A 14,019-nucleotide genomic window follows, 5' to 3' on the forward strand; every position below is an offset into this window, starting at 1 on the left:
TGGGTAATTTCATAAATATTATGAATAATACTCTGTATAACTACCATTTTTACATCACTGTGAGGGTTGGGTAGGGGTAGACGTCAATAAAATATAATAAATTAATAATTTAATAATAAATAATACAAAAAAATTATCATAACTTCCAGCTGTAGCTGTATCCAAGCAAAAGAACCTGATCCACATTATTATACAGAAGTCAGAAATAAGAGTAAAGAGAAAAGTTCTATGTTATTAGTTTAGCTTATATAAAACAAAATATTTAAGTGTGAAAAATAAAAGTAGCTGTAGTTCATTTAGAAGTCAGCCATTTAAGTTTATTGACTATTAATCTAAATCAGTGATTCTCAAACTGTGGTACGTGTACCACTAAGCAGGGGTGGCCAACCCTGTTCCTGGAGAGCCACCTTCCTGCAGATTTCAGTTGCAACCCTTATTAAACACACCTGCCTGTAATTATCACGTGGTGTTCAGGTCCTAATTAATTGGTTCAGGTGTGTTTGATATGGGTAGCAAATGAAATCTGCAGGAATGCGGCTCTCCAGGAACAGGGTTGGCCACCCCTGCACTAATGGTACGCAGGCTTACTTAGTGGTACCCGGAGCAATCAAAGTAAAATATAATAATTAAAGTAAAAAGAAATTAACACACCTTTAACCCTTTGATGTATACGATAACCGTATATCTGTCATTTGAAGCTAATTTCCTCCCCATATTTGTAACAGTTGTTGGGGCGTACCCCTTATTTTTATATCCCATGTTGACAGGTAAAGTTTAATGACTTGCTTTTCTGACACAAATAGCCTACTCTAATGTGCAGTAAGCAGATCTAATATCTAAATTAAATATTTAAATTAATATATCTAAAATACAAGTTAATGTTTAGATTTCAAAGATATACAAATAAGCCATGTATACATGCATCATATATTTAAAAAATTATCAAAAAGAGATTATTTATGAATATGATGACATATAGCCTATTTATGAGGTATTGAGGTTTTCAGAGATATTCAGGTTTTGATGAATAGACTACTTTATGAAAATACTTTACATTTAAGTACTGCCGTTTTTTTTTTTAATTTGTGCCATTTTAATTATTTATTATTTTAAAAGCACATTTTAATTTAAATGTTGACGTTTCATTTATTTTTACCTGTAAGCACAGTACAGGGTTTTTTCAGGCTGTTTTTTTTTTTCAGATCTTACCTCTCTGACAGGTCATTCAGGGTGTCATGGAGGGGAGAGGTGTCCAACCAACAGCATCTAAACACTGGGGTACCTCAAGGCTCTGTTCTTGGACCACTTCTCTTCTCCATTAGGATCAGTCATCCAGAAACATGGATTCTCCTACCACTGCTATGCTGATGATACCCAGCTATACCTCTCTTTTCACCCTGATGATCCCTCGGTTCCAGCTCGCATCTCAGCCTGCCTGTCATACATTTCACACTGGATGAAAGATCATCATCTTCAGCTTAACCTCGCGAAAACAGAAATGCTTGAAGTTTCTGCCAACCCGACTCTACACCATAACTTTTCAATCCAGATGGATGGGGCAACCATTACTGCATCCAAAATGGTGAAAAGCCTTGGAGTAACGATTGATGACCAACTAAACTTCACTGACCACATTTCTAGAACTGCTCGATCTTGCAGATTCGCACTCTATAACATCAGAAAGGTCCGACCCTTCCTATCTGAACATGCAGCTAAACTCATTGTTCAAGCTCTTGTTCTCTCCAGACTGGACTATTGCAACTCTCTACTCGCCGGGCTTCCAGTTAACTCTATCAAACCTCTTCAGCTGCTTCAGACTGCAGCAGCACGAGTGGTCATTAATGAACCTAAAAGAGCACATGTCACTCCGCTGCTCATCCGTTTGCACTGGCTGCCAGTTGCTGCTCGCATCAAATTTAAAGCTCTGATGTTTGCTTACAAAGCGACTTCTGGTTTTGCTGCTCCTTATCTGCTCTCACTTCTGCAGATGTATGTGCCCTCCAGAAACTTGCGTTCTGTGAATGAACGTCGCCTCGTTGTTCCATCCCAAAGAGGGATGAAATCACTTTCTCGAACTCTCGCATTCAATCTGCCCAGTTGGTGGAATGAACTCCCTAACTGCATCAGAACGGCAGAGTCACTCGCTATTTTCAAGAAACGACTAAAAACTCAACTATTTAGTCTCCACTTTCTTTCCTAATCTGCAATTGTGGCTCCACCACTAACTACAAAAAAATAAAATAAAAAATAAATAAATTACTAATGTTTTATACTTGCCTATAGCACTTATTCATTGTTGCTCTTATAGTTGTGTAAATTGCTTCCTTGTCCTCATTTGTAAGTCGCTTTGGAAAAAGCGTCTGCTAAATGACTAAATGTAAATATTCATGATATTAGAAGTTAATCTGCCTTGTTTTTGAACTGTGCAGTGCTGTAGCTGCTTAATTATACCCACTACGCTACTGTTTTTCAATATGGTCATTATGGTGGTACTTAAAGATAAAAAAAAATAATTCTGAGGTGGTATTAGTGAACAAAAGTTTGAGAACCACTGGTCTAAAGTCCCCACTTTTATCCCGGTCACGGCACCAATGTAACGCTTCTCTACTGCTGATCATTGAAATCCCTCAGGCAGACACAGAGAACTGCGTTAAGCGTTGTTTATTCTGTAACAGAAACATATCCTCTGGCAACAGTATGCATTTAAACATGCATCACCTCTCTACATTCAGCAACCATCTCTGCTGGAGACACAAATGACCACCAGACATCTTAATAAACATTTATTCATATGCAAAAGTTCAACATAGCTGTAACAGAAACATTTCCTATGCAGTGTGTATTGGGGAAGACAGTAAATCACAGTATTCTCTTTTCTGGCTACCGTTATCAGTGTTTCCCTCTTTCTGAAAGTCTTGATAGCACCATCGTGGAGTTTTTCTGTTATTTTTTCAGCAAATAGTAGCGTAGAATAATGATTTGTTGTACTCTCCCATTCACTGCGCTCTGAGTTTACCAACTATGACGACTTCTGATGCTAAAAAAGTGAAAAGGCTCCATTAGATTAAATAGAGATCTTGACACAACAGGGTTTCTGCAGATATCATAAATGTCAAATTCAAGACTTTTTAAGACTATTAGGGATTAAATTTAAGACCTATATCACAATGTAAAAACACGCATACACAGAAAAAGAAAATGCTAAATCACAAAATAAGTGGCAAATAAATGTATTCAGATTGAACAGTTCTGAAGACAGGTTAGATCCAGCATTGAACTACAGGACAAAAACAAACACACATCTAAAGGCTGATTTACACTATTTATGCATCGCACACCTCCGCTGACTCCATGTGCACCTTAAACGGACGAGGCTCTTTTAAATGACAGCAGCCGTCAAAAGAAAGCCACTGTAAAGTCAGACGGATAAACTGAGAAAAAGGATGTTTACGGAACTACGTAATATCATTAATATTGTTCAAGATTTTTAAACTAACTATTTTTTATACATTTTTTTAAATTTATCATAATGATTATAAAGATTTGTATAATCAGTTAAAATTTATTAAATCAAACTTTTATGCATCACTTGCTTTTGTTCATATCTCGGACAGTTCTACCTATTAAAGTTAAATATTAATGACTAAAGAACATGGGCTGCTCTACAATTACATTTTTGATATGAAAAGAACAAAAGCAACAAAGAAGTACACTGTAAAAAAATCTGTAATTTTACGGTTTATTTACGGTAGCTGGGGTGCCGGAAAAAAGACAAAATAACGACCTGTCAATTACAGAAATTTACCGTAAAATAGTGGATATTAAATTACAGAAATTTACCATAAAATAACGGCCGCTAAATTACAGAGATTTACAGCAAAATAACGGATATTAAATTGCAGAAATTTGGTGTAAAATAACGGATATTAAACATTTGAGAAATTTACCATAAAATAGCAGATATTAAATTACAGAAATTTACATAAAATAATGGATATTAAATACAGAAAGTTACATTAAAATGACAGATATTAAATAACAGAAATTTACCGTAAAATAGCGGATATTAAATTACAGAAATTTACCGTAAAATAACGGCCGTTAAATTGCAAAAATTTACAGCAAAATAACGGATATTAAATATCAGAAATTTACCGTAACATAACAGATATTAAATAACAGAAATTTGGCGTAAAATAACGGATATTAAATTTCAGAAATTTAGCGTAAAAGATATTACACAGCAGAAATTTACCGTAAAATAACGGATATTAAATTGAAGAAATTTAGTGTAAAATAACGGATATTAAATTGAAGAAATTTAGTGTAAAATAACGGATATTAAATGTAAGAAATTTAGCGTTAAATAACAGATATTAAATTACAGAAATTTACCGTAAAATAACGGATATTCAATTACAGAAATTTACCGTAAAATAACTGATATTAAATTGAAGAAATTTACCGCAAAATAAAAGATATTACATTGTAGAATATTACCGTAAAATAATGGATGTTAAATACAGATATTTACCGTAAAATAGCGCATATTATTTACAGAGATATACCGTAAAATAATGGATATTAAATTACAGAAATTTACAGTAAAATAACAAATAAATTACAGATTTTTTTCTAAATTTTATTTTCTAGTAAATATCTGTAATATAATTCTGTAATATAATGTTTGTTATTTTACAGTAAATTTCTGTAATTTAACAGCCATTATTTAAAAAAAATTTCCCGGCACCCCAGCTGCCGAAAATAAACCATAAAATTACGGATTTTCTTTTACAGTACAGATGGGTTTTTTTCGTCTTTTTTTGCCCACTCAACAATTCACACATTACTGTCTGGCTAGTTTCTGTGCTCTACTTATAAGCCAAAAAGGCAATAATGGTCCAACATTCCTGACCATCATCATCAATAAAGCCTAGAAAAACAGAGCATCAGTATCTTGTAAACCAATAGGTTCAAATATTTCCAGTTATCAACTTTTGCCTTGACCTCTTTTAGTTTTAACAATCTTATCCCTCAGGTCAACTTTTTAACAAAAACTTTCCTCCTTTCCCACAGCTGTTGCAATTTCTATCCAATAATTATTGTTCATTGGGTTTTTCCTATGATAACGCACCTGTCTTACCTGTTTCAGACACATTCTCTTTAAAGTGAGTCATATCGAACTCAAATGAAACTTGGCACCACACGAACATTCGCTCAAGTCTCAAAAAATTTAGTGCGCTTCGCCAGCTGAAATCATGTCGCGCGCACCCAAAGCAAACCACCGCAAACAGAGTGATGACGCAACAATTGCCGCACACGCCGAGTTCAATAACAGAAAGCTGATTGGCTATTGCATGTTGGTCTCATTTTTAGTTGTAATACCACAAATTACATTTGGACTAGTGATATAAAGAACTACAACACCACGAAAACCAAGCAACAATAACAAAAAAGAATTACCTAGAAGACCTAGAACAGCCAATTTAAGACTTTTTAAGGTCTAAAATTTGGATTTTTACATTTTAGACCCTGCACAAGAACATGCCTAATATTGCTGTTCTCCAGTGTGAATTTTCTCATGATGTTTCAGGCTTCCTGAAAAAGTGAAACTCTTCCCACAGTGTGAGCACTGATACGGTTTCTCTCCGGTGTGAATCCTCCGGTGTGTTTTTAAGTTGCCCGACGACGTAAAGCTCTTCCCGCAGTCTGAACACACATAAGGTTTGTCTCCAGTGTGGACGTTGCTGTGAATTCTTAAATTTTCCAGTCGTGAAAAACTCTTTCCGCAAAAAGAGCAGCAGTGAGGCTTCAGTCCGGAGTGGACTTTCAGGTGTGTGCTCAGGTTTGACGAATAAACAAATGTTTTATCGCACTGATCACAGCTTAACGGCTTCCCTCTGATGTGAGAGAGCAGATGCTCTTTGAGGGCGTGTTTATATCTGAAACTCTTTCCACACTGACAGCAGGTAAACGGTCTCTCTCCAGTGTGAACCCTCATGTGTGAAACCAGCCTTGATTTCTCGGTGTAACTCTTTCCACATTCGGTGCATGTCAACAGTCCTTCCCCAGTGTGAAATCTCATGTGGCTGTTAAAATGCGATTTTTTTTGGAAGACCTTTCCACACTCACAGCAGATGAACGGGCCTTTGGCTTCAGCTTTTCTAGCTTGTTTTGGTCTGAAGGTTTCTTCAGTCTGTGAACTGACTGCATCTCCATATTCATCTGTGAGAAGATTAGGTTTATTAAACCCGCGGTGTTTGACTGATTCCAAAATCGATTAATTTATTAGAGGTGTTAAATAAGTATAAATGTGAAACAAAACAGGGAATATAGTTTTAGCATAATATAAGGGCCATTCTTCAACTACGGGCACTTTTAGCCTTGTGAAGTTGAGTAAAAAAAACGTGTTCAAAATTAACAGAGCAGCCTCATAAGTTTAAACAAAGGACAAACTTAGATGAGAAGAAGAGGAACAGTTTTTCCATCGTGAACTGAAATGTCAATTCCAGCACATCTCAATATACAGCTTTTATCAAAATGAAATGAATGATGGCAGTCAAAAGCCCCTTTCACACAGTGATACCGGTAAATATCTGGAAAATTTCCGGAACGACTTTACCGGTGTATTCAAAAAAGCGCTGTTCACACAGGCGAGGACGTTACGGAAATTTTCCGGAAAAGAGCGTTCACACATCCATTCCAAAATACCGGTAATTCTGACATCATTCACCACAAATGAGCTTTAAACGGCTGCGCTTGTATTTGTAAACATTTGACTAAATTACAAACTCTGTGGATGATCAATATTGTGAACAACTTTCACAGGATCACTTTCGCATGTCGAGATGTTCATAATATGTGTGTGTGCAGGCGCTCACAGGCTGTTTCACAGGTGCACGCAAAGCTTGAAGGTAAACAAACAACGGCTTATCATAAGCATCTCATCGATGATTATTTGCACAGTTGGCATTAAGAAGAACATATAAACGTGATCTGACTAACTTCTAGCAGCTAAATGTGTCTGGAAAAAAATTCAAAGGCTTTTATTCTCACAAACCGCGCGGACGTAAATGCGTCTGACTGTTGTGATTGGTTAAAGCAGACGTCTCATGTTAGCACGTTCTAGACGTGCACGCGCTTATTACGGTAATCTTCCTTCTGCATTCACACAGCGCAGCATTCCGGCAAATTACCGGTAATGTTACAACTTCTCTTTCCGGAAAATAGCCAGAACGAATTTACCGGTATTTTCAAAAAGGACCTGTTCACACATACAACCTTTCCCTGTATGTGTGAAAGGGGCTAAACACTGTCTAAGATCATTTTTGTATCTAGTTTAACCAATCTTTCCACAGTATACATAATAACTATACATTTGTCAATGAAATAAATGAGTTGCATGCTGAATTGTACACTGGTCACATTCTAAAATTGAATATTAATTCGGTTAAGAGGTTATTAGAAAATAAATAAACTGAATAAATAGAGCACAAACTTATACATTGTGAATACATGTTTAATGTGTAATGTAGGGATGCTCGATTTTGGGACAAATCCTATTCACAATTATTTTGGTCATAATTGTAATCACGATTATTCAAAACGATTATCAGTTGAAGTTAAAATTACTAGCGCTCCTGAGATTTTTTTTTTTAAATAAATATTTCCCAAATCATGTTTAACAGAGCAAGGAATTTTAACAGCATTTCCTATAATATTTTTTCTTCTGTCATTCATTCATTTTCTTGTCGGCTTAGTCCCTTTATTAATCTGGGGTCGCCACAGCGGAATGAACCGCCAACTTATCCAGCAAGTTTTTACGCAGCGGATGCCCTTCCAGCCGCAACCCATCTCTGGGAAACATCCACACACACATACACACACACATACTCATACATACGGACAATTTAGCCTACCCAATTTACTTGTACCGCATGTCTTTGGACTGTGGGGGAAACCGGAGCACCCGGAGGAAACACACGCGAACGCAGGGAGAACATGCAAACTCCACACAGAAACGCCAACTGAGCCGAGGATCGAACCAGCATCCCAGCGACCTTCTTGCTGTGAGGCGACAGCACTACCTACTGCGCCACTGCCTCGCCTTTTTTCTTCTGTGAAAAGGCTTATTTGTTTTTTTTTATTTCAGCTAGAATAAAGCAGGTTTAAATATTTTGAAACCCATTTTAAGGTCAATATTATTAGCCCCTTTAAGCAATAAATATTTTTGATGGTCTGCAGAAGAATCTACTGTTATACAATGACTTGCCTAATTAACCTAATTAAGTCTTTGAATCGCACTTTGAATCTGAATGCTTATTTTTTGAAAATAGTCTAATATTATGTGCTGTCATCAGAGCAAAGATAAAAGAAATCAGTTATTAGAAATTATATTAAATTATTAAAAATATTATGATCAGAAATAAGTTGAAAAAAAATCTTCTTTCCATGAAAAAGCATTGGGGAGGAAAATTGCTGCTAATATTCAGGAGGGCTAATAATTCTGAGTTTAACTGCATATATACAGTTATTTTCCACCCCCGAATGGAAAGAGAAATGAATATAGTAGAATAAAAATATGAAACAAACTGTGCTTTAAGCATCTTCACTGTAAGAAAAACACTTTAGCAACAAAAGTCCTTCAGTCAAAAGCACTGAGGGATTTTCTTGTATTGTTGTTTGATTGATTATAAAAACAGGCAGCAGCAGGAACATCGCGCGCTTTCACTTTAATGGTTTCTCTTTCACGTGTCTTTTGATTCTCAACTCGTTTATTTATTACACAAATGAGGGTTGATATGAATTATCACTAAACACCGCGTTTTGACACCTATTTGACCATTAAAGCGCTCACGTTAAGATTACTTTAGATGTGTGCGCTGACAGCGCTCTGCTCGTCTCAGTGTGCGAATGAGACTGAATGCTGACCGCATGCTTATGTGTGTGTGCGCGCCGCATGCACACACACACATAAGCATGCGGTCTTTCGCGCTGCTAAGTTAATAATCGTTTATCTCGATTAATGGTTTTTCATAATCATTAGATGCTAAAATCAAATTTAAAATCGATTAATTGCACAGCCCTAGTGTGATGAGAACTGTTTAAATATTCTTTATTAATACTGTTTAAAAATGTGTGTGGTGATGGAAATGACAGTGGTGGAAATGACATTTCAACAGTTTATTGTGAAAAAAAAATAAAGATAGCTTCACCGATTAGCTTTGAATTGAAACTAGCCTTTCATGCACACAAAACACTCTTATTTACCTTCATTTGGTTTGGTTTTTAAAAACATATATAAGGTACAACATGTTTGTAAATGACGTAGAATAAATGTATTTTTTTTTATCAAGCAATATTTACCTTGATTTTTATTCAAGTGTTGCTGGTAAAAATGTAAATTCTCTCCATCTTGAAGATGTTCTCAGACATCACTATTAATTTTCATAGAAACCACCTCAATAATCTCACACAAACTTTTTAAAGTTACATTACAGTGCTGGAAATGACACTGATACTGTGCGACAGCTATATTTTGTATAAAAGATAACATTGATAATAGTCTCACATTAATAACTATAAAATATTTAACTTATTTCACTAGTGCTTAATTAAGATACATTAATAGATACCAGATAAATAATATTTTAAAATGTTATTTTCATTGTTGACGTTTATAACTGGGTGTGCGACAAGGTGGAAAACAGTGATTTTGACAACTAAAAGGAGGTTGAATAATATGAAAATAATATGATAGAAAGGTAGTAAATGTTTTAAAAGTAGGTTTTATTGTTAGTTTGACAAGGAAAGAGGAATTTGAACAAAAATATTTGTATTTTTGGATGATCAAAGGACATAAAAGTCCCCATAGTTGAAGAATTACCCATATATAATATATGGTTTGTATTGTTATAAGTAATTTTTCACATTAATGTTCCTAAGCAGTCATTAAAAAGAAAAACTAATTAAAAATACAAACCTATTTGTTCCTCTGCATCCTCCTCTTTTATTCTGCAGGGTTCTTCCTTAATCTCCATCTTCACTATTGTATGTCAGTTGTTTCCCCTGCAGTAATTCCTCCTGTTGGCTTCTTCTTCAGCTGTGGGAAGATGGTAATATTCCTCATGAAATAAACTCTCATCATGTGTAAATATATAGATAAGCTGGTCAATTTCAAGTTGGATATGATGAAAGTAATCAACAGGAACATCAGAGTTCGATCTGTTTCCAGTAACCGCTACTGATGATTGTTTTGATTCACTAAAATGAACCGACTCTTAAGAATCATTCGTTTGGGAATCAAACTCGAGCTCCATACGCGAATGAGTTGAATTTCCCCAATAAAATAAAATAAACACACTCACAAACTGGTAAAAATCTGATGTAAAGTAACTCTCCATACACAAATTGATAAAACAAGTTCACAGCCGGTGGGTTTAGCAATGCGGTTGCTATTTAACTGCAGACTATCAATACTAACGCACTGTCCGTCGTCAGTTTCGTGTATAAAACAGTCAATAATTAGGATGATACAGATTACCAGCGTAATAGTATTTTTCCTTACGTTTGTCAATAAGAAATTTAAATATAATTAAGTTAGTATGCCATAAAATAAATCCGGGGAAAGCTGATTTACTCACCGCCAGCTTTAGCACCATATGTTTTGTGCATCAGTTAAATTGTTCCGTGTTACTACATATCCATATAGTTCCCTCTCTTTGTCGGCTTTAAGAGATGGTTCACCCCAAAAAAAAAAAAAAAAAAAAAAAAAAATCTGTCACCATTTACCCACCCTTTTACCTTTTTCAAACCTTTATGAGTTTCTTTATTTTGTTGAACACAAAGAAAGATATTTTAAAGAAAGCTAGAAACCACTGACTTCCATGGTATTTCTTTTTCCTATGCAAGTCAAGGGTTACCGGTTTTTATCTCTCTTCAAATATCTTCTTTTGTGTTTAACAGTAGAAATAAATAAAGGTTTGAGGCTGAGTATATTAAATAAATTTTTGTTTTCCTTTTAAAAATAAAAATATACTCATTGTTTACCCAACCAAAGCTCAATACAGAAACAGGACCCTCTTTAACAAAAGCTGGTAAAAATATCTAATTTTCATTACTTCAGAATCAAAATCAGATTCATTTTTATTGCCAAGTGTGCTTCACACAAACGCAAGAGACTTATTTTGGCTACAGAAGCTTCCAGAGGGGTCAGGCCGGCACTAAACTATTAAGAGCTGATCTCCGACCAGTAAAAAGCTGAACCATGGAGGCATACATAGACACAAGAGATAATCTGTTGTTGAAACTCAGGGTTGTTTCTTGTACAATCAGCTGTCTAATCAAACTGATTCAAAACTGGTTTAATCAACATTTGGCTACAATCTCCTCACTGCACATGAGTCTGCACTGGGGCTCTATTTTGAAGATCCATGTACAAAGTGCAAAGCGAAGGCGCAAACGCATTAAGGGCGTGTCATAATCCACGTTTGCTATTTTAAGGATGGAAAAATCCGCTTTGCGCCGTGGCGCATTATCTAACAGGGTTGAGCTTATTCTCTTAATGAGATATAGGTGTGTTTGGAGAATAAATCAATCAGAGTCTCGTCTCTCATTCCCTTTAAAGGGCCATGAAACCCCCTCGTTTCAGCAGGGTGTTTTCACACCTCTACTTTGGAAAAAGACAGAAAAGTGGGCGTGTCCAGCTCTGTTTAGGGGGGAGTGTCGGAGGAGCAAAAGAGGGAAGGTGTGGGAGTGTCTATTTGACCACGCGCTGAGTTTCAGAGTCTACACACACACACACACACACACACACACACACACACACACACACAGGAGAAAGTGACTGTGTTTACATGGACATCAGTAATCAAATTATTTGCCAAATTATTAAAGGGGTGGTCCACTACGATCTCATGTTTTAAACTTTAGTTGATGTGTAATGCAGCTGTGTGAACATAAACAACATCTCTGAATGTAAAAAGTTCTAAGTTCAATGCAAAGGGTGACCTTGGTTTTTACAGAGTTAGCTTAGCAAAGCCTACAATGAACGAATTTTGGGGACTACAAAAAAATACTTCCGCCCCCTGTGACATCACAAGTTCGTTTACTGCGCATCCCACACTGCGCATGTAGGTAAGGGGCGTGGCCAGAAGCACTGTAAAGGCTGATTTCTACTTCTGCATCAAACACCGGCGTATGCTACAGTGCTGGCGCATAGCACCTCTCGTCATAGCATGACGTGCACCTCTGAAAAAATGTAACTACACGTTGCAACAACGCGTAGCGTAAGCTCTGTGATTGGTCGGCTTGGTAGCGCTGACGAGTCGGGTCGGGACCGAGAGCCGCGCGAATGGCGCGAACCCAATGTTGCATGTCCGCCGGTTCCTGCCTCAAAATGAGCGAGTTTGAGCCACTTGTACAACCAGGAAGTGTTCAGGAAACGCAAAACAGCAGCAAAGAAACTCGACACAGAGGAACATTTACACCTCACTGCCAACTAGCGATTCGGAAGTGTTAATGCAGTCCAACAGAGACAGCGCGCAGAAGTATAAATGCACAGCTACGCGCGTTGCCTGCGAGGTGAGTTACGCCGGTCACTTGACGCAGAAGTATAAACCAGGCTTTACGTTATAGCAGAGATGACGCAAAAAATGCGTCTAAACACGGCTGTTTCCACAGAGCTTCGTCTGTTTCTGTATTTGGGCTTCTAAGGACACGACACAAAGACAGAAGTGCTTACAGTTCAATATTAATTATGTTCCAGAGAATTATAAAACACACAGCAAGCATGATTTGACAAAACAGCTCCAGAATCTCTCCCAGTTCAGTGCTGGATTCGGCTAAAATCTCCTCAAAGCAGAAGTTGTAAGCTACAAGTAAGTGTTTTTATTTAATAAAATTGATCATGACATGTACAGTGTCTAGCGTTAACGGTATGCTGTAGCAATGATGTAAACAATGTGAAATGCTGCTTTGCGGGCAAACGATTTAGCTACAAATCCTATCATTCATTTTCATCCACTTTTCCAGGGCCGGGTTGTGGGGGCAGCAGTCTCAGGAGAGAACCCCAGACTTCCCTTCTCCCAAGGCGTTCCCAGGCCAGCCGAGAGACACAGTTCTTCCAGCGTGTACTGGGTCTTCCCAGAGGCCTCCTCCCAGTGGGCCATGCCTGAAACAGCTCGCTAGGTAGGCATCCGAAACAGATGCCTGATCCACCTCAGTTGACCTCTCTTGATGTGGAGGAGCAGCGGCTCTACTCCAAGCTCCTCACCCTATCTATAAGTGTGTCCTGCTGCCACCCTGCGAAGGAAACTCATTTTGGCCGCTTGTATCTGAGATCTTGTCCAAGACTAGACACATATACAGACTAGGCCCACACAGAATCTGCGCGTACAGAAATCCGCAGATCTCCACATTTGTTTAGCCCATCCTTGAGTCCATTCACTTGTGTAAATGTGTGCATTTATAATTATTCCACTTTTAATTTCAGTTATATTATTGACTAATATGAAAATATTCACATGATTGTTCCACAATACAGTATGTAAAGTAATATTTTCTGTCTTTTAGTAGATGTATATTAATGATAGACTTGCTTTGTTTACCAAATAAGTGGACCTGGATGGATTTGCATGGTGAACATTAAATAAGTTAAAAAGCTAATATTTCTTATACACTGAAAATTGTTGCATGCAGAACTGTTGCAAACAATTCATTTGTGTTGAATTTAAACAAACAAATTAAGTTTAATAATGTTCAACTTAATTTGTTTGTTTAAATTCAACACAAATAAATTGTTTACAACCACTAAAGGTATATATATTAAAAAAAATCCAAGGAATCATCTTTGAATATTTATTTTCAGTGTATAACGTTTTTAGTTATAATACTCCCAAAATCATAGCAAATAAATCAGCAGATTTTTTACAAAATTTTCAGCAGAAATAACTAAAAATATCCGCAGATTCTGTCTGGCCCTACTCATGACCATAGTGTAAGAACACTGAAAAAAGTGTT

At 36.6% G+C, this 14,019-nt stretch overlaps 2 protein-coding genes across 3 annotated transcripts in view; both read right to left on the bottom strand.

Annotated features, from left to right (window-relative positions):
• The window catches only part of cert1b (ceramide transporter 1b), a 422,369-nt gene that overhangs the window by 94,901 nt on the left and 313,449 nt on the right, over window positions 1-14,019 (bottom strand). The gene's annotated exons all lie outside the window — the stretch shown is intronic.
• si:ch211-241b2.1 lies at window positions 4,828-10,671 on the bottom strand. Its single transcript, NM_001017868.1, is given in 3 exon segments — window positions 4,828-6,225; window positions 9,983-10,102; window positions 10,644-10,671. Coding segments are annotated over 2 exon segments (735 nt in total). The 5' UTR covers window positions 10,041-10,102; window positions 10,644-10,671; the 3' UTR covers window positions 4,828-5,548.

This window comes from Danio rerio, chromosome 21 (assembly GCF_049306965.1).
Source record: "Danio rerio strain Tuebingen ecotype United States chromosome 21, GRCz12tu, whole genome shotgun sequence".
In the NCBI taxonomy this organism is placed as follows: domain Eukaryota; kingdom Metazoa; phylum Chordata; class Actinopteri; order Cypriniformes; family Danionidae; genus Danio; species Danio rerio.